Source organism: Megalops cyprinoides, chromosome 13, assembly GCF_013368585.1.
Source record: "Megalops cyprinoides isolate fMegCyp1 chromosome 13, fMegCyp1.pri, whole genome shotgun sequence".
Classification (NCBI taxonomy): domain Eukaryota; kingdom Metazoa; phylum Chordata; class Actinopteri; order Elopiformes; family Megalopidae; genus Megalops; species Megalops cyprinoides.
Window position 1 is genome coordinate 12,800,647 of NC_050595.1, and position 26,886 is coordinate 12,827,532.

The 26,886-nt window shown below is 42.0% G+C and overlaps 1 protein-coding gene across 1 annotated transcript in view; it reads left to right on the forward strand.

The window, feature by feature from the left end:
- Window positions 1-3,198: 3,198 nt before the first annotated feature.
- The window catches only part of cd81a (CD81 molecule a), a 35,632-nt gene continuing 11,944 nt past the window's right edge, over window positions 3,199-26,886 (forward strand). The window contains exons 1-2 of the mRNA XM_036543448.1: window positions 3,199-3,588; window positions 18,421-18,535. Coding sequence (XP_036399341.1) covers window positions 3,523-3,588; window positions 18,421-18,535 — 181 coding nt within the window. The 5' untranslated portion in view covers window positions 3,199-3,522. The remainder of the gene's footprint in view (window positions 3,589-18,420; window positions 18,536-26,886) is intronic.

Here is a 26,886-nt window from a genome sequence, read left to right on the forward strand (position 1 = left end):
GCTACTTGGGAGCCCCAAGAGTCCATTTTTAACAGAGAAGTTATATAAATACACCCTCTGCAATTACTGTAACACAAAAATGAAATCAAAAGTAAACATGACTTTGCAGTTTTATGGAGCCATGAACAACGCACAGTTCATTTTCAGTGGCATTTTACCGCCATGCAATGCATTTATTCTGGGGACATGGGAGCCAGCAGAGAAGCATGAAAAGACTTTCTCATACACTTATATGTCTGTACAGCTTCTGAACCTTCTTTTCATGAGCAGTGTAGCAATTACATTTCTGTGGTATAGACATTACAAAATTAGCTCCAAAATTTTATACCTGGGGGAGGATGTCTAATCAGGACAGGATAGGTCAGACTTAATTTGAGTTCCACAAAAAAAACCCTAAAATGCCTATAAGCATCTTTGTTTAGACTTTTATGGATCAGGAGGGCAGGTACACCATCTGCCAAGTTATGTGTTTGCAAGGAATACCCATCTCCAATACATGGCCTACCTTTGCCCATCTCACACCTTCTTCCTTATCTTCTGCTTCTCCATCTCAATTTTCCTGCTGCATTACTTAATTCCAAAACCCTAAATTATCCTAATAACACCTCCCACCATTCATCTGATTTTTTTTTCTGTCAATTAGTGCAATGGTGTATGTAGTGTGGGTAGTAATATCTGTATTAATCTAACTGTATGTGCCATTTTGCAACTAAAACTTACAATTTTAAAATAACCAATACCTGCACCCACCTATCAATATCTTGATGTCGGTTCTATGTTATAATGTAGGTTTTCTAAAAGTTGTTTCTCTCATTTCAGACCACTTTATCAGCAAGCACAGATGTATATCTCTTGTGGAATGTAATTCTTCAACAACAATCTCTTCCATTCAATGGACTTTGTTGTTGTTCTCAGACCATTTTCAGCACTGGCAAACAGAACTTTGAGGAAAGAACACCATGTTCAGTTTGTTAAAAACTACAGCACCCTGTCTATTCGAAAGAATAGAGGAAACAGTGGGTAGCATTCACTTGGGATAGCGCCTCTTTAGTAATTTGGGCAACTTGTCTAGTTGATCTCATATTGATAATACATGAGTGGCAGGGATGTTTTTAAAAATCAATATGTACTGATATATGGAGATTTATATCTGACTAACCTGACATGTTTGCACATTGAAAGCATTACATTCATGTCAAAACTTGAGTACCAGGCCAGATCTGACTTATGATTTGTACATGTAACCATTTTTTGTTTAAGATTTAAAAATTTTGGTTAATGTTGTTGTAATAGAAATTCCAAAATTGCATTAACTAGAACATGCCAAATAAATAGTGCACATCCCAATATATGTTCTGTTTGAGCTTCTTTGACTTTATTGAGGAGAGGGGTATTCAAACAGCTTTAGCAGGGACGCTTAAAGCCTGCTCAAAATGCCACCTGTTCAAATTATTGTTTTTTTAATTCAAATAAATCTTTCCCCCAGAAAATTGGGTGGCCTGGGCTACAAAATCACCATAGTCATTCTCAGAGGTGATGCTGAAGTACCAGTTCTCATCAACCACCTACAGTTGTGGGTATATCTCTTGTCAACAGATTTTGTCATGTTTGTTTTGGAGACTCTTCACTCCAGGAGTGGACTGTAGAGAAGCAGGCCAATACTTCTACAATAAACAAGCCCAAAAGAACAAAAATTAAAAACCTATAATTTATTTTAAACCCAAACAAAGAAACCAGCCTATGCAAACCAGCAGCAGGAGGGGGGGGGGGGGGAGTGAGCCACCCTCTGCTCCCCAGCCACATCTGTATTTAATCAGGCCTCAATCAGCAAGGTGTGGCTCATTATTCAATAAGCTGGTTCCCTTACAGATTGCCAACAGGTGCACATAATTAACCAATTATTAATACACAATTGACAATGAGTGGCACAATTAACAATTTACAATTAGCATTTAGTCTTTAGGGAGAAGTGGTGAAAGCTCTCCTTCACATGGATTGTAGTCTTACCCCATTTTTACTCCTATTTAATGGTAGTTAAGTATCTCTGAGGTATGCGTGCTGATAGCTGTGATATTATTAGAAGAAAATACTGTGACATCATTTGAAAGTGGTTAGTTACCAACTGTTGACAATGTAGTTCTACATTAAGGTTGCATGAAAATAGATCAGCTTGCACTGTGTCCACTGAATCTTACCCTATAGTCATAGTCTTAAAAATCTACTTTAAATAATAAATTATAAGAGTTGTCTGAGATCTTGACCCTATATCCCAGATAAAGAATTTTCCCCAGAACCTTAGGTAATATTCCTGATAGGTTCTCATATAGTTAAGGCCAAACATCATGACAGCACTGGTCTTTGAACATTCTGACAATGTTTCAGGAGGACAAAGGTGGGAATGATTTGAACACAAGGTTCCTGGTGCATCTGGCAAATGTTATGTGGAAGTTGTTACATCAACAAGGAAGCTTGCCTTAACATTCCCATTTGGTTTATATTTAGAATACTTTGTTGAGGTTTACAATTTTATGAAACATTATTCATATTCATAGCAATTTGTAACTTTGATGACACCAATACAGTCACCAAGACAATGTAATGGCTGTGAAGAACAATCATGGTTCAATTTATTCATCTTGACAGAGCATCAGCTGTATTCATGTGACAGTAGCAAACATATAGCTACTTTAAATAATTGCTTTAAATGGTGAAATCGCTTTTTGATGCAGTGCACTTTGAAAACATGGACATAATGCTGTCACTTCCATCACTGGACTGGGGTAGTCTGCTTTACGTGAAAGCACCACATAGTTAATCTTGTGTTTGGTTGCCTGGCAACAGGGAGTGGTTCCTTTCACCCGCACCTTAGTTCATCCGGTCACCCCTTGTAATTTACAGTCACAGCAAACTGCGGTTAACTGTGAGCTAAATTTAAACCAGAAAGTGGTGATGGCTTAGCCGCAGTCCATCTAACTATTTCAATACCTTTGAGTTGAGATAGAGTGTTTACGCAAGATCTGTGCAACTAAGAAGCACAGAGATGAACGGCAAATATTTAAGTAAATAGTGTACAAGTCAAGTAAACTTTGACACCGTTGTTCGTATGATATGCAGGGTAGCTTGGCTAGCAAACTAGCTAGCAATATGACATGAATCCTGTAAATCGTCAACTGCCCTAATTTCATCGCAGTACGACCTTTGCGGCAGCAGGCGGTGCTTTTGCACGACGGGAGATGGTTTTAGAGTAACCTAGGGGGATTTTCCGAGGAGATCGCGATAATCTGTCTTGTTGGTGGGCAGTCTTTCTGTCTCACTCACTCTTTCTTTAAGGGGGGGATATCTGGGTGTTGCCTGTATGCGTCGAGAGACATCGAGATTCTCGCAGCCCAGACGACCTCTCGGAGGATCACATTCACTCTCCGCGCACACTAGCTAGATAACCGGCCCTGTCTTCCTCTCTGAGGGGATACCGTTATATTGTCTTTCGTGGTCTTCATAAAGAAAGGAAATCAGTACTTAAGGATGGGGGTAGAGGGCTGCACGAAATGCATCAAATACCTGCTTTTTGTCTTCAATTTCATTTTCTGGGTGAGTAGCTAGCGATCTTGTTTTCTTTTCACTCTTGTGTTGAATAGATTTTGATAGCAAGACCTACCTAGTGGGACTATGGAGCAACGCTGTCTTTATTATCAATACCTAGACAAGCATTATAACAAGCATGCAGCAGAATTGCACTGCAAGACATTTGGCTTTCAAAAGGCATCTGCCTGCATTTTTTTTCTCTTTGCACTCGGTGTGCTTGAGGAAAATCATATTCATACCCCATCCCTCGCTCTCCAACAGTGTGTGTTTGTGCGGGCGTGCGTGTGTGTTGGTGTAAAACGTTAGCGACCCAGCTAGGTAGCTAGCTAGCTGTTGGGTGCTTTATGTACTTGTTTGAAAAAGATAGTTAGCTGGTTTTCGGCGTACCGTTAGCTGTGACTTATTTATTTTCCCATAATTTAGGCTGTCATTTCAGGGGAAAAACGGCCTTATTTTGACCATTGGTTAGTTGCAAGGCAATGGACTGTTTTGTTATTTTGTTGCAGTTGAAACGAAGTAATTAATCGTTTCTTACGTCTGTGCTTTAACTGTTCAAAAGGGACTCGACGGCATGGTCAGTCGCCCGCTCCTACCGTCTACCGTTTACCATGACAGCCTATGAGGGATAGCGGTCCCCGGGGGGGGGGGAGCAAGGCTAACTCATTCCATTTAGCTTGTTAGCAGGCAACTTTTGTGGGGACATTTAGTTCGGGACTAAAGTTTAGTTCACGAAATGCTAGTAGTATTATGCATCTTTTGTCATGTCTCATTTTTTCATTCGCTGGCTGTCGTAGAATATTTTGTAAATTATTCGTTGACTACGCTGCTCAAGTTTTAAATGCGGGCAAAAAGTGTAAATACATTTTTGGGTGCTCTTATTACTATTCTTATACACATCTTGATGAAACCCACGAAAAGTTTGCACAATGTGTGTCTAGTGAACAGGGGTCGTTCTCTCCGCTGTTTTCCACTAGCTAGCTTGTGTACATTTCAGTTGATTACAAGCTATGTAACTAGATATCTAGCATTAACTCATCCGCGTTTTAATTCCAAATTATCCACAGGTAACATAAAAAGATAACAATTCCGATTTCAATTTCATTAAAGGAGAGGTACTTGATGTGCCAAAACAAAAACGGTAGAAACTAATTTTGTAGCCTATGTATTACTAAAGGCAAAAAAGTGCATCTGAAAGAAAACAGAAACGAGTCAGCCACGCCTTCATGTTCTTGCTGGAAAATATTAATCACTCGGCTGTGATGAAGACAAAGCGTCTTTTTTGTTTAACCCAGTAAGATTAATTAGAGCCGCATACGTAGCTGCACGTATTGTTTTTGGCAGTATATGAAGTGAATGATTTTAACAGGTTGGGAAGCATATCCAAAATAAGGCATTAGTTCAGGGGGGAAAAAAAAACTGCCATATCGTTCTTGAAATAATCTGATATTATCAGACAGCAACGCTCAGACCTAGTACGAATCAGCATTTTGAAATCCCATATGATTGAGCTCGCGACGTTGCTAAATCTAGGAAGCAGGTGTTTTCCAGAATGGGAAGGACGAGTTTATGGGAGGAAATATTGAGTTTTAAAAGAATATTATTTAATTTTAATGAGTGGTTAAATAATTTCGTTTTAGTTCCCCTATGAGAGAGAGTATATGTACACATATATTAATATGTCGAATGAAAATATTTATTCAGTATATTGTTTATGTGTATGCCTAGCATATCTTAAAAATATGAATTATTTTTAAATAATGAATTATATGTGTATTGTGCACATATTGTTGGTGTATATGTTGAATCATACTACTGCTGTATAAAATATACGTCAATGTCCAATTAATTAATCCTGGCGGAGGTCTTAATTTGACATGTTAAATTTAAGTGTTTAAGTTTTATGTCGGAGAACACTTTGAAAGGTCAAAACATGGTGGACTACAGCAGACTCTACGAACCGTTAAGTGAAGTGTAATTTATTACGAAGAAGCCTCAAACCGCTTTACTTACGACTGGTACTATTTAAACTATTAGTCTGTAATTCAAGTAAATAATAAAACAAATCTAGATTCTAGAATTTACAATACTGTCCATTGATTTAGGTGGAGATCTCTGGTTTTCCAATTTTTTGTCTGGAGTTCATAATTCTGTAAGTAGTCTCCTCAGCATGGAGGCCCTGTTTTCAGCACGTGTAATTTCAAAGAAAGTTTTATTGCTCTCATAATTAAAAAGCTTTGCTTTGATAATGTTGTACTCATTTAGACGTTTTGCTCCCTTTTTTGGCTCTGTTGATGTCAGGCAGTAATGTAACCCATCTGTGTTTAACCGTTCTAGTAAACTTATATTTTCCAGCTTTAGGAGTGACTAATGACGAACTGCGTTTTCTAGAAAACTAACAAGCAGTTGCTTGGTGATTCCCACTTGGGAAAATCCCCCAGTGGACAAAAAAAAAAATAGATAAGAATGAAGATGGGGGGCTGGAAAGGAAGAAGATTGTGAAATGGTCAAGCCACAAAACCTCAGAGAAATTACTACAGTAAATGAGTGAATCATTCCACTCATGCTTCTTGTTAGGCCTAAATGGGCATTCTGTGGGAAGCAGTGTTATATCAGAGTGTTTTGAATGGGATTTTTTGAGCATCCTGGATTATATTACACATAGATTAAAGTAAGAGACACTAAGAGTGGACATTCAGAGCATCACAGTCTTTCAGTGTGGGGTATATATTTGTACTAGGGTTCTGTTGTTGCAAGATGTTAAGATTTCTTTGCAAAGGAACAGGGTAATATTTGTTTCTGTATGCACTAAGGAGCATTGAAAAGTCCATAGGATCACCTTTCTGTTTTAGAATATCAGTTTAAAATACTTCATCATTCTGCCTCTCATAGCACATGTCTAGAGGTGTATGGCACAACACAATGGATCAGCTAGACCCATGCGCTCCTTGAACCGCACATTTGGAGCAACACTGCAGGACTCACTGACATGACACATTGTCCCCTGGGTTCCATAGCAGAGGAAATTGTCTGTCTTGTGTGTGTTTTTCTTTTTTCCCTCCCACTTTCTCCATTAATCCGTTCTTTGACACACATACCTCATTGTCCTAATCTGCTTTCGTGCCCCATTCTGTGGCTTGGACTCTAGTTTTTCATTCACCAGCCTTCGTGGAGGAGGAGGGATCAGAAAGTGGTTGGGGCAAAAATGGTACTATAGACTGGCATGGGTGGAGGAACTGGATGTCGTATGGGATGTTAGAGGCAGGCTGGATGACTTGTAGTTAGAGGGTTGCAAGGGTTTGAGCTTTCAAAACATACACATGGGAGGTTCAAATAAAGCCAGCCAGATCTAAAAAGCCCCACACATATGTTTCTCCAAAGCAAAGCCATGGCTATCATTTAATTACTGTAATCAAAAGCGTAAAAAGAATAGCAAATGTGCCTTTTGCTGCCCAAGACATTCCAGGAGAAACGGCTGCCACCCTTGGTGTGCTGTTTTCTCTAGAGAGTACACATGTGGAACAGGTGGCTAAGGCTCTGTGAATTGGCCTTTCAGGGAGGAAAGGATCATTTAATGGAATTTTAATGTTCTGTCCTCTCACACAGCCCCAGAAAGTGGAATCATTTACATCCTAATTCATCACTTGTCCTGTTTTGTGAGTAATTTAGCTCAAATTCCAAAAACTAGACCAGGACTGATATTAATCTAATAACATCCAAAGTGCTCTCCCCAGGAATAGGAAATTTGTTTTCTTTCGGCTTGGGTTCCTGTTCCTTGTGTGTCTAAGTGCCCCTGGCCAGATTTACTTGTTATTTTCCTTTACCATGGAAATTTGTCTATGATCCGTGCCTGTTTCTTGAGGACAAGACTGTCACGATTTTTGAACCTCATACGTTTTGAAACTTCTGTATTGTTCTGCGGACAAAAACCACTTCTAAGGATGATAAGTTGTAAAGGTGTTAAACTGAGCTCCCTTCCCCAGCATACCTTTCATTCTGCACCCTGCTTGGCCATTGGATATGCATCAAAAATAGTCCTCTCACCAGGCTCCTGTGAAAATAACATAGGTGTGTGAGAATGTATACTAATCAGACACAAACTGTACTGCCTGCAATCATGAGATGGGAGAGCAAGGGAAAGACTGCATACATTTTAAAGTGCTCGGGATAAACCTGGACTTCATTCCGCCTGAGAAGTAGAATTATGTTAACGGTGCATTCAGTTAGAGCAGCGGCCATATGTATGTAATTACAATCATATTGGTTAGCATTAGAACATAATCGTCATTGTTGTATGTTTTATTGCTTAGCAGGAGTGTAGGTTGGGGGCACATCATAAATGTTTAAACTGGTGACGCTTTATTTTTTTCATTGACTGGTCTGCATTGTGATGGTTACATTATTATGACGTTATGGCTCTCAATGTAAGTAATTTTGGAACGTAAATAACGCCCCTCCATCACGTGCTTAACTACATAGCCAAACATTCCAGCCTTGAAACGGGACTCCTTCAGATAAAATCTGAGGATACAGTGATAATTATATTTAGAATTAAAAAAAAAAAACGAGACAGAAAGAAAAAAAGTACATTCCAATTGCTGCCTGTTTCTGTCCTCAGTTTCCTGTTTCACAGTGGGATTTGACCATTGTGTAAGGTGCTGGCTCTCTCTGCCATTTTCCATGCTGGTGATCAGCTGGCTCAAGACGGTTGACTCAACATCTCTTCACACTAAACTGCTCAGGCAGCTCTCCAAGCGAGGACACAAGAGCTGTCCTGCATTCCAAGACAAGGATGGGTGTTTCCTGATAAAACATGCTGTTGCTATCTGAGTACAGCACAGGCTTCTGGACTAGGAGTGGGAATCCCCCCTCTGTTGAAGTGCTTGGATGGGGCAATTTTACTTCATCCGTAAGAGTGCTGTTCATGGTGCAGCCTAAGGTTCCTTCGCCAGATCACTGTGGGTGATAGTGTGTGCCATCTGAATAACTGCAGGGCTTGACTATCGTATCCACTCTCAGGCCAGTCTGGGGGTGATTGTGAAGCTCTGGTTAAAGGTGCTTTTCCATGGTCTCTTCTCTTGGGCTGAAGAAGAACCACGTGATGTGGAATGGAGCTGTTTCAGACCTGTAATAAAGATGGCACTAATTCATTGGAACCAAGGATATGGGTGGTCAAGCTAATGGAAAACATTGTAGCCAACTTGACCAGCCTTCTACAAGGTGCCTGCATTTCAGATAAAACTAAACTGTAACTAAAATGTTTTAAATTTGCCTTCCTCTGATGTGTATAATCAGTGAAGCACAATAACCCATGGTGTGTGATGAATATTGGCATGGCTTTTAGTCCTTTATCTTATGGTCTCCAAACATTTCTTATTAGATAATCCCAAAAGTTAGTGCTTGTGTCAGGCCAGTTCGGAACTGAACAGTAAGCACTGCCTTTTGTTTCTTGTTTTTCATTTTGAGTAAACAACTGAAGACATTTGGAGTAGAGTTTTCTTGCGACCATTTACCATTTAGATTTTTTTTTGACAATTCTAACGTATTGTTCTTTAATCAGTACATTGGAAAATTTAGAATAATGTTTGCAACACCATTGCAGAGCATGGCAGGGAATCACCTTCACCCCCTCACAGCTTTCTTGGCCACTTTGCCAGTTTCCTGACAAACTGTGTACGGTGCACTGTAAATCAATGGGGCTGGGGACATGCGAGTGTTGGGAGCCAGGGGGACTGGATTTGTCAATGATGTTTCATGCCTCAAGTGTCCCTCATTTGAGGAATGATGCCTTTGCCTCGGCAGCAAGGGTTTTCCAAGGTTGCAAGTGCGCTGAGAGAGGGCGTAGCTTTCCTGCAGCACACAAGGGAAGTGTACCACACTGACCTTGGGAGAATCTCAGAAGAGGCTGCATTATAAGTTTTCAGGAAGCTCTGCATGTATTTTTTTTCCACAGTGTTGGTAAACCCAAGGGGAAGTGAGAGGGCCGCCCAATGATTTAGATGATGTAGAAGTGAGTGCCTTTAAGTAAAGGTACAATGTACAGAACATTGTTTCTAGTATTGCCACCACTAAACACTAACTGTGATCCTTATCCGTGCGCTTCAGCCCGTACTATCACGTTACTTGCAGTCATGCAGGAGCAGAGTGTAAATTACTAATTTGTGTTTTGTCAGTTTCTTTTGGAATGTCCGTATGCCCGTGCATGATGAGATGCCCTAAGCTGGCTGCTTTTGACCGCAGTTCTCTTTTTAAATCTTCATTTACAGTTGAGTTCTTGAGTGCTTCATGTATGCGTTTTTTTAGTTTTCAGTTTTGAAGCCAATAGATGTGGCAAATCACCTCATCTGTGCTTGTCACCATGTCAAAGTAGCAAATTATCTCACTTCCTGCTGTGCATTTCCTTTCTCATTTTCCACATTAGCTAGTATATACAGTATGTTGACATTGCTGTTGTTGTGTGTTGATAAGGTGAGAGTGTGAAATAACTGAAAATATTATAATGAAAATATACTTCAAGACTTCAGTGCTTGATTTCTTAAAACTAGAATGAGTAAGTGCTTTTCACAGAAAAGTTTCCAGTAGTCTGGGGTGGGGTGGGGTTGTGGTGTAAAAACTCGCCTCATGCTAAGAAGACTGGAAATTCTGAGAAATTAACAATCCCCTTAGTTAATATGTTACCATGACAACCAGAAAATTTAGATGGCACTACACAGGATGTAAAATGTTGTAAACTGTCTTAATCTTTGCAGTACCGCCATACTAGTACCGTATCGTATACGCTCTTCTTAAAGGGAAAAATGCGTAAGTTCTGTCTTACGGGAAGAGCAGCTGTTGTGATTTATTTCATGTGACAAATCCCAGTCTTCAGTCCAGAGCCAAACCTTGTCACTTCAGCAACCTGCATCAGTTGAAAACCCTCCTTCTGGCTCCTTGCTAGAGGATGAAAAGTGTGCTTTCTTGGTGGTGAGTTGATCCAGCAAAATCTAGCCAGTAAAAGCCCAGCAGCCCAACTATATGTGTAACATCATTTCCAAATAAAAAAAAAATACATGTTTTTCCAATAAAAAATACCCTTGCTGTTTCACCCGTTGAGCTTGTTTTGTCTTAACCCCTAACATACCTTCCATATCTTCAGGTGTTTTTTAATAGCTTTAAAAAGCACAATCACATTCCATCTATATGGTGTTTTCTACCCAGGCCCTGCTGTCACCACATGGAGCGATTTTCCACCTTAGTGTGATTGCTGTCCTACCATTTGCTGTAGACTAGGAATCTTCACAGACAAACCCACAAAACTGAACACACTATCCTACTCTAGGTCAGAAATGTGTCATCAGGTCTCATAAAGGAATTATTGCAGGTAAACTTTGATGTGTGAGAGATGGGTGGAACATCACTTGTTGTGGAACACAGCTTGCTGGCGGGGCAATGTTTTAGCGCTTTAAAGCTTGTAGACCGTGTATAACAATAATCCAACAGTATTCAAATAGTTTCTTCATATCACTGCATCTTCCGTCTAGCTATCGGTACATTAAATCCTAAATGTTTGACGTTTCCTTGAATTGTTCACTCCCTGGAATTTCACAGCGGTCTGGTAGATCAACACTCAGTGTTAATTTGTTCTGATAGCCAACTGGTCCTGTGGTGTGGAAGCGTTATACGTGTAGAGCTGCTTTACCTATGCTCCCCTTCATATACCATCAAGACAAGAGGGCTATTTTTTGATTCTGGCATGTGCACACATCCAGGTCACATGTCCCTGGTTGATATGAACTTTGAAATGGCTCTGTATAAACAGCACAGTATTATCAGTGACAGGTTTCCTTCCTGAAAGGAAATTAAAGACATTAACATCTAATCTGTTTTAAAAGCACTTATGCTGATGAGCACATCCAAGTTACAAAATAAGTAAACTGTTATTGTCATGCGTATTTGTGTAAAGACTGATTGGAGCTAGTTTGGGGAGTAAATTTTGAGGGCCACATTTGTGGAATGTCATGGTTTAAAAAGACATCGACAACTGAAAAAGTCTTATTGTTCATTTATTTTAAATCCCCTTTTAATATACACGTTTTTGTAACTGGAGCTTGAAATTCATCTCAAAATATAGTTTCAGTACAGTTTTATAAATGCACATTATTCCTCCACTTTACTAAAGTAGGGATGCACATTAAAGATCTGTAATTTTCAAATAAAGCAGCCTATGTGAACTTCTGTTGTTGCTCTGTAGCCATATTCACAAGAATCAAAACCTCACCTGCTTCCCAGAATGCATTTCACAATCTTTTTCTGTCTGGGTTGAGAGAATTTGCTGTCTGCTGAGAACTGAAGGCAAAGATTCTCTGAAATCTTACAAAATAGCACCCGTGTAAACGTGTGAATGGCTTAGTTTTTTGCAGAACAGCCACCTGAACATGCTCATCCTGATCAGTGAGAGCGTAAAGAAAGTGAAGAAACTGAAACTGAAAAAAATACCCATTCATGTCTTATACACGAGAAGAGTGGAAGTGAAATGTTCAAATATCAGAGTGAGTAAAGACAGGTAAATGAAAGGGTGAGTTTGCTGCCTCTTAGAGGGTTTTGTGCCATTGATATGGATTTGTATTAAACTGTAAGTGAAGGAACAGTTTGTGAAATATGTCGATTTTGCTTTCAAGAGAAAAACTTTGAGCAGAGAAATCAAAACGTATCTGGAAATGAACCCCAGCTAAAGCGGTAAGTTTGATGTACCAAGTGTATTAAGGGATATTCATGCCTGCTTGGTTCAACCATACACTTCACTTGTTTTATTTGTTTAATCTGATACTGTAGACCCCTTAAGCAGCCATTTTATATGTAAGTGCTAATTATGTTACTTCTGTGGAGGAATTTGTCACTAGTATGCCATTTCTCTTGTTTAAAGATTCAGTCACGTAGTTGAAGAAGCGTAACCCTTGTAGTGTCAGACTTGACCAGCGCAAGCTGCTCGTGGGCTCTGACCACTCCCCTGTCAGTGGCAGCTGTCTGTCGTTGCTATTCCCAGACTCAGCGTCCGGGAAGCACAAAGCATGGTCGTGGGGTAGGTTGGGAAATGGCTACAGTTGCAGGAAACAACCTCGGGGTCCTTCTTCATTACCGGGAAGACGGGAATGAGGGAGACAGCTGACGGTGGGGTCCAAATGGGGAGGGTGACTCACCGCAGTGGACTGTCACACTGAGCTGTGGAAGCCAGACATGCTTCTCCTGGCATGCCTCACAGTACAAGCTGTAGGCTTTTACAGTATGCCCTAACGTGTAAGGCCTCGCACTCCTAGTGTAGCAAGGGGATTACAACATAATCAAGGTTTTTCATGTAGGTGTCTGTCAAATCTGCCTTTTCTGAAGTGAAGCATTCAGTTGAACAATTCTTGGAACACATTTTTTATTTCCAGTGTTCCTTAATGTAATGAACAGAAACCTGTGGAGGCACACCAGTCAAGGAAGAGCTAATGCCTTGTATCTTTGTAAGGCTTCTCTTTGGTGTGTAACACCAGAGGCAGCATTGCATAGGCACACATTACCGAATCATCAGGCCAAAGCCCTACCCTTATGCACAAACTTTATGAGCCTGATCCAGGATCAGTGAATTTGAGCAACATCTGTCAGAGTTGCGCTGTGCCGTGGGGGGTAGTGGGCTGTGCAGTCGCCTCTGTTTCGCCTGCTCTTCTGTGCAGATGTTTCAGGGCCTCACCCTTTGGCAGTGGCTGTATTTGTCTAGTTACCAGGCAACAGCTCGCCTCAGCACTGGAATGGGCCCTGCTAGGCTGAGATCGAAGTCAGCAGCTGTGAACAGAGGAAGAGAGCGAGTCTGGGATGGTACGGGAGAGGAACTATTTTGGTGAGGTTTACGGACCGCCACTCTCCTTTTGCCGGTGCTGTAACATTCTCCCCCTTCTCTATTGGCCCTGAGCGTGTCGAGGTCAGCCGAGCGTGTAAACTGTATGCTCTGGTTTCCTGTACTCGCGATGACCAAAGTCTAACACTGACCCCACAAGAGACTTTCTTTGTCATTACGATAGCAGCGCAAGCAAAAGGAAAAGGGGACACAAAAAGAAAGGCTCCTGAATTGTCTGGCTGTCAATGGACATGGTCAGTTTTGAGAGATAAGACTGCAAAAACAGTGGTGCTCTTTTACAGTCTTCTCCATCCTGTCTATAAATCAGCCGGCTCAGTCATGACACCCTGCTCACCCCTGAGACACTTTCACAGAACAAGCTGCAGGGATGCTTAGCTTTTGCAACAGAAGTGGTTTTGAAATGGTATGAGGAAGAACGCGTACCATAGGTTGTTTGGTTATCAAGTGTTAAACCACTTGCTGTTTCGAGCCTGATAGTGGCAGATTTGTTCAACCACACACTTAATTGCTACTTATGCTGATATTTCAAAATGTTTGTTTTTTTTTTTTATTAAGTCTGCTGTTCTTATTAATGCTTTAGTTCTTAGCAATACGGTCGCATAATGAGGGCAATAAAAAAGGTAATTGCAAGAAATACTGTGTCTAAAATTTTTAGTTTAAAATGAAGACGCTGCACTTTAATCCACCTGGTTTATTCATATATAGTTCATTGAGGTGGAATAGCTATATAGAGTATAAACAAGAAGATATTAAGCAAATTTATATTACCAAAAATAACATGAAAAATGATTGTGACCACACAAATTTATTTTACTACAATGGCCAATGTCATAACAGCCTATCTTTACTAAATGTTTATTACATTCTGACATCAGTTTAGTATGTGAATGTATGCACCAGAAAAAAAAAAAAAAAAACTTGACCTAAGGCAATACCAGCACTCAGATGTCCTATGTTTCAAAGGTGTGAAAGATCAGCGAAATGGCCCTGAATATACGATATATTAGCTGCTGAGCTGCTGAACTCCTGGGCATGTACAGCAAGTGCCTTTTCGGTGTCATTCCACCAAAACATTTAAACCAAAACATTTAAATCACAAGCAACACAATTTATCTGAGCTTCAAATGTCTTCTTAAAAGCCCAGCTCTGAAATGTCATCTAGGAGTGAATGGATATGCTTACAAGTGATTCTGTACCGTCAGAGAAGCACATTCTGTGGAGGATGGCCTGTTGCTGGCTGTCACAAAGAAAAAGATGTAAGGAAAAAGATGTTAGATAAGGTACAAGAAACAGGTCGTGTACACCACAAAAGTTTTTGTGTGTTTTTGTGTGTTTTCTTGTGTTTCAAATATCTGAGAAGGCAGCAGTAATCGCTTCCTAGATGGCAGTGTTGCAGTTTCAATTCGCTGCACATGTAGTTAAATATTTTTGTCTAAATTAGTCACTTGTTAAGAACACAAGGTGCACGGTTTAGTGATAAGGCTTGAATGCAATGTCTTTGAGCTCTCTCCTCTATGTGATTTATTTTAGCAGAGCACACAATGCCATTGATGAACTGGCTGTTGCTCTCTGTCTGAAAATCTTCCATATGTCTGGCATTATTAAATATAGCAAGATAGTCAGCTCTGTTTAAAGCTGTAGCTACAGCACACAACCTTCACTAAGTTACTGAGATTTGCTGAATTCACTGTTCATTAACTTGTGTTGTAGCTATGTTTGAATTGCACTTTTTGTATGATGTCCCTCTTTTGTAATATTGGAAATTACCATTGATTGTTAGCACATTTTATCCAATCAGAATGATCCAATGTTTGACCTGTGTATTGGTGTATCTGAACCATAAACAATTATTAGAGAGCATTCAGTTACTTGTTAACAGTAAAATTTGATGAAACATCATACAGCTTGTCCTCACAAGTATAGTAATAGTTCAATGCATCAGCATCAAGGCTTTGAAAATATTTTAGCCATGTGGGCTCCCCAGAGAAATGAACATATTTGAAGAGACCAGAGTTAGCTTTGACCATCAAAAATAAGGAAATGCTGCATGTTGGAAAAGGACAAGTTGTTGTTTAACTGAAGCTATGCACTGTAGCTAGTAGTGGCAGTAGTGTTCTGCTGTCATTCAACATTTATCATTGATATCATTGGTTGTTGCAGAAATGGGAAATACCCAATCAGAATACATGCTTATTTACATTACAACATTACCTTGGCAGTGGTAATGTGTGTAGTAAAAGCCAATGTAAACTGCTTGCAAATGCCCAGGTCACCATGTGAAGCAGGGGGATCTCATGGTCAAGCAGACAAGTATTTGTCAAAAACAGGTTGGTGGGGGTGGGGAATAAAGCCCAAGCTGGTACAAGTTGGAGTGCTGGGGTAAAGTACATGTAAACCCCCCCCCCCCCCCCCCCCCCACCTCCCAATGGATTATTTTCTGGTTGTGTGAGCAGCCTGGAAGAATGGGAGACCTTAGGGAATTTCTCACGGGCTTTGTCTCGGTGGTTTTCACCTAAATGAGGGGCAAAACAGCCCCCCCCCCCCCCCACCACGCTCACAGTGAACTTCACTTTAATTAAATCTGTCTGGAGTGTTTGGATTAACGGGTGAAATAAATCTCACTCTGACACATCTACTGCTACATTTGTGCTGATCTTCCTGAGTTATTGGTACCAGTCCAATGCAACCCAGTGTGTTGGTTTGCCTTTCAACTGGTGGAGTTTCACCTACAGCCAAAGTGGTGTATTGTGTTTGCTTGTGAACAAATACGTGAGGCCGCTTGCCAGGCAATTACTGTTTATCTCACAGCAACACAACAAATTTTCATTCTTTTGTTGTTCTTGTATTGGAGAGACCACAATTAAAAGATTATGGCAAATAAGACTTATTATATGTGGATCTGATGTTTAGTCCAGTTACACAATGAGCAATAAAAGACAAAGTAAGCAGGATTTTATAGGACTAAGCAATGTTGGCAAGGTACTTTAGACAGGATAAGCATGTCTACTTCTGTTTGACTTTTGCAGGATAAGAATGGACTTGTCATATCCAGGATTTGACCAGCACAACATTAGTCTGGGTTAGTTTGCCTACAGCTAAGACAGGTTACTGGAATTATGACGTCCAAAGGAGTGACCCCTCTCCTCTCCATATTGCTCACGGAGATTGAAGATCAGAGTAACTAAATATACACTCATTCCTTGTAGTCTGTAAGATTTCAAGTGCATGGTCAAGTTGAAGCTTTAGAAATGCAGCGACTAGGTGGCTTGTGGACCTGTGGATGTTGTGGGGAAGGAAAGTGCGTCGCCGAGCAGATGTGTGGATGGCAAATGTTCTAGGGTTTTTTGTGAATGTCTATGTTGGTTCAGTGCTGAACAGTCACTGAACAGTCACTTTAATCCAAAGGAAGGCTGTGGAAACTTCTACAGAGAGAAAAGGTATTTTGCGAAGAAGAGACATCTTTTTCCTTGTACTTTTTGTGACATCACATTGCCAGAGCCGCTGTGCAGAAAGCACAGGGGGAGGAGGGGTAAGGGAACAGAGGAGAGATGGGGGGAAGGGAAGAGGGGTGGGGCTCCCTTTGTTCGAACGCTTCTCTTAAAGGCCGGAATCGCTCCAGCATTCCCTCACAAGAAGCACTGGGGTTTTTCCGTTTTTTTTTTTTCTCTCCGTTTTCAACCACAGGAGCCACCCAAACCATACTCTCCGAAACCTTCTCCGCCCCTTCCCCACGCGGCATCCACACGCATCACCCGTTCCACTCTGGGGGCTTCTCTAGAATTCTGACAAAGGGGACAGTGTAGCGTCAAATCATCCGTAGCATTCCACCACAGTGGCTGAGCAGGTCGAGGAAGGGGGAGGGGGGAGACTCGCCCCTCCTCCCTCCCTACAATGCTTTGCCTCTCTTAACAAGCAATGGGGGGAACTACACAAGTTCCAATTTAGATACAGGGAGGGTCTTGCTGCCGTCACAATACCACCATTATGCTGATAATCGCATGGTGTAGGTTTCATGGTGAAGAGTATCTCTAACCATTTTTTTCTCTTTTCACTGCGATGATTCCAACCCCTCTCTTTTTGTGAGACACTGAAACTGATTTTGATGTCATGATGTCTGCCTTTAACTGTGCAGAGACATAGAGGGCCTCTCTGTAACACAGGGAGCCTCTCGTGATAAAAAGAGCTTCCCTCCTCCCATCTGTGTATGGCCTCCCACACCTAGAATATATATCCATCATACTTTGCCTTTGTTGGTTTTGTTTTGGAGTGCTGTCTTGGTTGTTTGGTGCATGATGGTCCTGACAAAATTAAACTCAGAGTTTTCCTCATGTTGTGGAGAGGGCTCAGAAGCTCGGGAGGGTTTTTCCTGGGGTCACAGTTTCCCCCATGGATTCGTTTTAGCAGAGGCTCCGGCCTGTGACCCCTGATCTGACCCTTCTGGAGGTTAAGCAAACTCTTAAAATGTGGTATGGTTACCCGGAGGGCTCCAATCAGACCGCTCAACGGGACAGAAGAGGTTAGAAGACACAGAGCACCATCTCCTATGTGGTAGCCCTGGCAGACAACCATGTTCTCTGCAGCAGTAGTGGAAACAGATCTCTCCGACTATAGTCATGTTTTCCTGGAAAAGTCAGAATGATTTCCTGCAGTCTTACCAAAGCTATTTTGAGGTTCTTTTTGGGTGTTTGCTGAATTGGCTTCCTTTGGGGGGGGCATTGAATAATTAACTAGTTAACTCATTAAAATCAGCCCACATTTTCACTACCACATCCTCCCATAAGCTTGCAATGTTTGCAACCCTTGTATTTTTTATTAATTTGTCTTCTTAAACTATGATATTGGTCTGCGTTTTTGGTCTTGTCTGTGCTCTTTCGCATAGCAAGACACAGGAGCAGCTCCTATTCCTGGGTGTAGGTGTGCACCGATGAGGTGACGGATTCTGTGTCTCCTTTCTCCCCCTCTGTTAGCTGGCAGGAGGTGCCATCTTAGGCGTGGCGCTGTGGCTCAGACAGGACAGCAAGACCAGCAGCCTCCTCAACCTCAACCTTGATGGCACCCAGGCGCCCAATACCTTCTACATCAGTAAGCTTCACCCTTTTGTATAATTGCACTGCATTATTGCATTCATTGATTGTTTCACTGTTCTGTACATGAGCTCACAGTGTGATCATGTTGTATGATTGATATGCCACAGTAGTGCTCCTTTATAACAAAGGGGAGCAGTTATTCGTGATTAAAAAAAGGAAAAGCCGTCTTCATTTCACTTCTCCATTGCTCCACAGCAATGTTTAAAATAGCTATGGCAACCAGTCTACTGTGACTTAAAGCAGCCTTCCTGGGCAATAGATGAAAGCTAAAGCAATTTCTGTAGACACTTAAACGCTGATCATAATGAGGGTAGAATTGGGAATAATGAAAAATAGACTGGAGTGAAGATCTTAAAGTGTGCGCAGCTGATATTGAAAGCCAGTTTAAATCAAGCAGAAAAGGGGAAGTCTTTGGTGCAGCATGCGTGCGACATTGATTGCAGTTGTGATTATGCATGAAAATATTCATGTATATGTATATGTTTTTCACATGCACTCGTAATGAAAGATAGCTAATATTTTGTCATTTTTGAAGTCCTAATATGCATGCTTATAGGGTATGTGCCGTGTTAATTATGTCTGTGGCAATGAATTTTCTGACTTTCTAGAAGGTTAACTACTTTGTTAACTGAGGTATGCCTGTACCTTTGTAGCTCCACCTCTATTATTTGTTTTCATCACAGTGTACACTTGTATGGAACTGTTCACCATCTTCATTCATGTATGCTTCTTATATAACTTCAGACTTCCAAAATGACCATAAATTAAATGTATATTGAGAGAGTGCACTCTGAACCATTTTGAAGGGGTCGACCGTATATGTTGATATGTTGCTCCTCATGCTCATAGTTTATATTCATGTCAATGCCCCTACTGTACCATTGCTTCATAGCTACCACACATTTGAGTTTTGTGCAGTATGTTTACGCAGTATGTCCCAGAGCCACTTTCCAGCTTCATTTGTTTATATGGTATTGGCAAGGAGAGGGTTAAGTTGACCCTGGCTGAGGGATCGGACCTCCTAGTGACAGCAGAGTCATTTGTCCAATTGTGAACCCTGGTGTGTTCAACCTCAGGGTCACACTGAATAAACACTGTGCTGTGAAGTCACAGCTGCGCCTGCTTTTTAACCAGTTTAACTTGTACACCTCTGAGGGAGAGATCTGCTGGAGCTGTTGAGATCTTTAAGGCATCTGTTACATACTGACGTTTAGCAGACGCTCTTATCCAGAGCAACATACATTGGTTATAATTTTTTATGCAATGTTTCCCATTTATACAGCTAGATATTTACTGAGGCAGTTCTGGGTTAAGTACCTTCAGGCCTTTTGGTTACGAGTCCTGCTCCTTACCACTATGCTACACTGCCGCCCCTCAAAATTCATGACATCAAGATCGCAAATATAATAGCTGAAGGTAATGCAGGAATTACATATCTACCTAAAGCATTGACAGCTAGGCAGAAAGGCTAAGGTCTCATGCCTTTAGCTCTGGTAGGAAAGCCAACCATTAGACCTCAGTAAGAAGATGAATACTGTCCATGTCAATTCTGTAGACCCAGAGCCCCATCTCGAAGCTGATTAATAGCCAACAGAGAAAATGCAAATGTCCCAGTCTGATTGGGCATTCACATCAGGGCAGTCAGTGCTGTTTTTCCAGCAAATCTGAGAGCAGATCCTTTTCTTTGTTGTCCCGTGGCCTGTGTTTTTTGGAGGTCAGTCCACTCCAAGGTCCAGCTCCCATGACATGACACACAGTGGAGCCACCAGGCAAAGTCCCCTGGGTCTGTTGCCAGGCGTGTCCCTACTGGGTGGCTGTCGGGGAGGCCCCGTCTGGCCCGTGACCGAGACAGCCCACAGGTCATGTCGGTGACCTCTGTACACCGCTGAAGAAACCAGCTGCCCTCTCTTTCCCGCACTCCTGTTGTAAACTCTCAGACAGACAGGTTCACAGGGCGGTCCCCAGCGACAGACTCTTCTCTGTTTTTTTTTTTATTCTTCTTTTATTTTTATGCCGTGCCTCGGCAGAGTTTTGGAAAAGATTAAGTTATACCTCGGCTTCACGCAAATCTGTTTGGAAGTGCCTCTTAAGAAACCCAAGAAATGATACTGAAAATGTATGATTGTGGGGGAGTGCTTGTCACAATGACATGTTTTTTTTGTCTTAGTTTGATTTTGACAAACATTGAAGCTACTCTCTACGTCAGAATAATTTGTGCTCTCTTAGTGTCTGCATATGTAGCTGCAGCAGGGAAATCTGGAAACTAAGCTGTCATGGAAAAGTGTGCCCTTTTGAGGGATTTGGCCAGTCATTCGACAGATGGATGGGGCATATTTCAGCCTCAGCTATGTTGATCTGTGTCTTTTTCACCTTACGGTGTCTCTCGCAACCTCTGAAAAAGCTGAAACTGGAATGCCCTTCGTAATGGATTTTCGTGAGGCCTTGACTCTCTGAGTTTGTTAAGACACGAAGGCTTTGTTTTAGCCCAGCAGGTCGCCAGTGATGGCTGGCAACAGCTGAGAGGCATGCGGGCCCACAGGCCTCCTTTTAAGGGGAAGTGGTAGACAACGATGCAGAAGCTGTGGGGGTGGGGGGTTTAAGCCCCACTGTAAATGGGCGAGAGGCTACCATGAGCGGGTGAAAGGCGATCACCCCCTGTGCATTCTCTGGGGAAAATGGAAGGGGGGGCGTGCCCGGCATAACTGAATGACGCCCACCTCCGTTAGCGATCAGGCAGCCTTCGCGCAGGTTGGTCGTTCTCTCTCTGGCCAAGAATGGCAGCCCCGGAGTAGTGGATTTAGGGTGGGAGTCGAGGTGCGTGAGTCCCTCGGCAGCTGGGCTGACCGCGGAGTCCTGAGGGATCACACAGTGAGAGGGAATGAAGTTGGAATGAACTCTCAGCAGATCTTTGTAACTTCCTTTCTGGGTTGTATGGGGAGGTGACTGTTGTGTGGCCCATAAAAAAACTGTAGGACTTCTCTGGAAGGTTTTCCTGTGGCATTTCATCCTCGTGGTCTTAAAAACAGATTTTAAGGACAGCGAAGAAGACACAGAAGGAACAATTAATAAATTCACAGTCAAATTAGCATGAGCTGAGAATCATCATTTTTTTTCTGTATTTTCCAGTGTTCATTTAAAAAAAAGCACAAGAACTAGCATGAAAGAAGCAATGTTCCAGACACATACCAACCATTATTGTCAGCGTTACATTTTAACCATGGTTTGGCCTGTTTTTCTATTTAAATCCTCACGTGATGAGGCCAAATAAGCCACACATAATCTACACAGAATTTCACATTGAACAGTTCAAAACACATTCCCTATATAATAACCATGTGTATATAAATGCTACCTTTTAATGACAAACGCAAGAGTTTCTAAATTACAGAAGGTGTAATTTAGAAAAAGTATATATAGGTACAAGTGTCAGGCAGAGTAGAGTTCTTATTGACTTATGTATCCATTTGTAGCTATGACTATACTCACATACAAGTGTATATACAAGCACTAATTTTCTGATCTATTGAGGTTTGTGAAACACAGAATTTTCAGGGTTTCCCATTTAACCCCTCAGGTTGTAGTGGTGTAGATGAAATGTACACTTGAAATAGACAACACAGACGAGTACAGAACTATTTTATAAGCCATTAGACATTTACAGATGAGAGTGAGTGACAGGTTCTGTCAAGTACCTAGAAATTAGAGATTCCATATCCTTCATTGCTCAACTACAACACATGATTTTGATTTGCTGTGAAGAAGCCTCTTACCCAGGCGTCTTCCTAGACATACAGTGTGCATATTGTCATGTGTAGATCAAATCACTGTGACTGCAGGCTGTGAAATATTTTGTCTTGTTGCTTAACATTTGTTTAAATTCATGGCAGTGCTATAAGTAATGGGGGCTCTGACGGTTTGCATAGTCTGTACAAGTATGGCAGAAAAAGATTTCACACCCTGTAATAGGGGAAAAAACAGGTGCTAAGAGAAAAGAAAATATATTCTACAAGTATTTTCATTGGATAATAAATGTGGATAAGTAGATAAGTTTGATGACTATCAGTGTTTTAAATTTAGCAAGAGCATTGCAGAATGCAGCCGTATGGTGTAGCAGACTTTAATCTTAGCTGTGTTACTGCCTTTCCACCTAAACAAAAATATTTAACCTAATTTGCTTGAGTGAAGTAATCAGCAAAATAATTAAGATGCTCTGGAGTAGGGCACCAGCTAAGCAAACACTTTGGGTGACCTTTTCTCAAAAAAGATTTAGACATTTCTTATTCACCACAATCTCGAAATCAGAGTTGGAAAGGATGTATTTAAACCTGTAATTCAGCTTTTTTTGCGTGTGGGAGTGTGTGAGATGCAAGTAAACTACCACTGTGCTTGTAGGTTTCCCTTTCTTTACGAGATGATTAAGAGTGAGCAAGCGAGGAGAAGCAGGGAAGGAAACTGCGTCCCTCTGCCTGCGTCTCACGTGGTCACCAGTCTCAGTAGTCCCCCCTCCCCCAATCCCCTGCACCGGTGGTCCCCCCAGGCCAGTGTATGAGACCACCCTCAGAGGAGACACATCTCTGCTCTCCCACCCCACAATCACACAAAGAAAATACACTTCAGTGGCTGAATTCCATGCTTAACACTTGGGAGCAGAGATACATATCAGCGTAGATTTAGCCCTGCAATCACTGATGTATGTTCATGTTTAAAATCATAAGAAATTGAATTATTTCAAATTTTGAACCTCAGTATATGTGAAAATTGAACAATTAAGGGTCTGACCTTTACATTTTAGTATCATTGCCTCTAGCAGAATAAGACACAAGGCTTATGTTGTTGTACCATGTGTGTCAAAGCCATGAATTAAAGGGTTATTCCACAGTCACATTAGTGCTGACACCAGATATCAGCTTTGCCTCTGGCTCTCTGTAAAAAGTATTACGAGCTCAACACTTCTCTTTCCTGAACACCACTTTCGGCAGCACATCAGCCGTGGAAGTGCAGCCGCAGCAGTCATTTCCTATTTCTCAAGAGCCAAAATGGCCGCGATTGTAGTGTATCGCTTGCCACCGTGGCAATTTGCGTGGCTTCAGTGGAAGGAACGAGGTTCGGGGCTTGGCTTAGGGGTTTAGTGGCAACAGTGTTAACTAGTGCACTCAATGTAAGAGTGTCTGTTTTTGTCCTATCTTCTCATCGAAGGCAGTGGCACTCTTGGGTGCACAGCTCCTTCTCCCCGTCCCCATAAGAAAGTCTGTTTATGCCGCCACCCATTATTTTTGCACCATCTCCATGTAGTTAGAGGAAGTTATTGCAGCTTCTCGTCAGAAGAACATTATTAGCAACTACCAGTCGGCCACAAGGAGGCCCACAAATAAAGGGATCTGGTCCTGCTTAGACTGGTAAATGCAGGCAGAAGTAGGGCGGGTGAGCCATGTCGTGGCCGCGTTGGACCCGTCTTGCTCAGACGCGCAGCATGAAAGCTGTGAGCAGCCCTGGCCGCTTGCTGAGACCTTCCTCCTCGTGAAAGCGGAATGCGTGAACCACAGATAACTCAATGTTCCGGGAGGATGGAAGAGTGCATGCTTTAGACTGATGTTTTTTTATATTTTGTGAAAGGCATTATGGAGAGGCACTGCTGCCCATGAGCACATCCCCTTCCATCTTCACTAGTACACATAGGTGCATGGAACCTTCAGCTGGATGCATTGGTAACTTAGAAACCAAACAGGCTATTTTATGTGTTGGAATCTTGTCCAAAAAAAAGGAGGATGTTTTTTTTTTTAACTGTTGTGTAAGGAAGTGACACCTTGTCTATTGTAACCCTGAGGAAGTGAAAACAATGGAGATTGCAGGAGCGCTGACCAATATGTAAAGATGGACAGAGGAGGGGGAAACCTGCCTGAGTTGGTGGTGAGGACCTGCGCTAAGGGGAAAACAAGCGAGCCTGTGAACTGCGTGTTCTGCAGAGCCTCACAGTTCTCCATTCCCCTGTCTGTGCGACAAGTCTTTGGTACAAGATTAGATATTTTTTAGTCTGTATCAGTAGCTAACCTGTGGTAAAACTTGCTGTGAGTGGTGTGGGTGGGGGAGGTGCAAACGCTGGAGACACTGGCCACTGTAACTGAAAGGCGGTTTAAATGTTTGCAAATATGTTTGCATTAACGCCTGGTCATCCAAGTGGAGGAGTTAGAGTAAGGCATATTTTTATAGGTGGTCATTTTCCCAAAATGGGTCCATGTTTCACAAGGGACTGGATTTCTGCAGGGGCGTGCTTACGTCAGGGCAGCACAGGCTCTGAAAGTCACTGATGACCCCAGCAGGTGTGCGGCTTTAATCCCCCTCCTCTCAAAAGGAGGATTAGACCAACTTCCTGCTATTGTCACACATGCATGTGTACAGACTTTGCTTGTCCTGAACACTGTGGGTTCCGTAGCATCTGTTCAGAATTCATCTACTAATGATTCAACATCATTAGTCTTCTCACGTGGAGTTTACTCTGTAACCACGACATATTGCTTTGTATGATGAAAGAGAGGTAAAGGAGTAGTTTTTCTAAAACCTTCAACACGTGTCTTAGTACTGTACTTACAGTAGTATGGCCTGGATCTCTTGCTCTTGTAGTTAGAGAACATCGTCTGCAAAACAAAGAGATGTATTTTTACTTTTTTTAACAGGTCACCTCCCATATGTAGCACCCCCGAGCCCCACGCCTTTTCACTATCTGTATATCAGGCACAACAGAAGTCAGTACACAGTACATTATGAAAAAAGCACACCCTCAGCTGGCATAAGAGAAAGGAGGCAGAAAGGGGCCACCCAGGTAATGATTAGTGGGAGAACTGCTCAAAAATGTTTATTACCCCAACAAACACACATGCCCGCACGAAACTCAAAAGCTGAGCTTCACTCCCTCATTACGCTCAAAGCGCTATTTCAAGTGGATGTTTTGGGTGTACTGGCACGTTGAAACAGTGATTACACCGTGCCCAAAATACACCAATGCCTACACCCTCTGACCAGCAGTGTTGAATCCCTACTGGTGGTACTTCTGGAAACAAACATTTAAAATGAAGCCCACCTCCAGCGAGGTGAAACAGAGTCTGACGCCTCTAAAATGTTTTTGAGGGGGGAGGAATGGGGTTTGAAAAATGCCTCTCGTGATTAGCATCCGCTGGTGAAGCGAAGCCCACGTGTTAGCAGTGGCCTTGAGCTTGGCGTCGCCCTGAACACACCAGCTCTGAGGGGCGGAAAAAAACGCTGCCGAAATTCCTTCCAGTGGAGGTCACTTCCTCCCCAAACCTTCCCTCCGCTGTACTGCGCTGTAAAGTGCAGGGCTCAGGAGCATAAAGGAGCTTGCTGCGGAGGACAGGAGAGGGGAAAAGGAAGCAGGGATATAGGGTGGGAGTGTGCCGGGTCAGAGGGCGAGTGATACTGCACCACACATAGAAACGGCAGAGCAAAACAACAACCCAAACAATATATTCTACACATGAGTCACAAAATAACTGTGAAGAACTGCGTTCACGCAGAAACTAACTGCTCAACTTGCTGCTACAGTGGCCGGGTGTCTGTTTTAGAGCCCTGCTAATTAGACAGGTGAGTCGTTAGCCAGTAGCTGTCATAAACTCAGTAGCCGGTTAGCAGAGTACACATTCCTCAGTTGGACAAATTATTAACCCGTTTAATTACAGAGAGGTGAATGCCTTTCCTTTCCTGGAAGAAACCACAAAATCGATGAGTTCTTGTCATGTACCTCTCATGGCCTTTTCCGCTACCTGAAATGATAGTGATGATGGTGTACTTTTGTCACCACTGAAAAGGGAAATGACACTATTTATGTTTGCATAATCATTTTTTAAACTTTTTTACAAGCTCATAGAACATTTCAAAGTGGTTGATTCTTTACCGTTTCTCTCCACCACAGGTTTTTGTGTTTTCACTTTCATTATTATTGTGCCTGTAATGTGTTTGGAGTTTCGAGTTGAATGTTGGAGAGAGAGGGGAAGATGGAGGCAGCAATAAGATTACAGAAAAAAGGAGGCAGGGAGAAGAAGGCAACAGCGAAATGAAGCGAAAAACATGCAAAGAGAGGAAAAAGGAAGGAGCGAGAGAAAAGGGCAATGAAATCTATTATAGAACTTAACAAGCCATGTCTAGATCCAAGGCTTGAGCCATGTGACCAAAAACAATGCGGAGAGACGGGCAACATTGGCTTAGTAGGGATTTCCAGACAGAAAGCTTAGTGTGTGCCATTATACTGAGCTTCTCATTTCATCGCAGTCCTTGTTGCCATGGTTATTTTCCTTTGCTGCTATAAACAGGCATGATAAAAAAGTTACTGCAAACGGG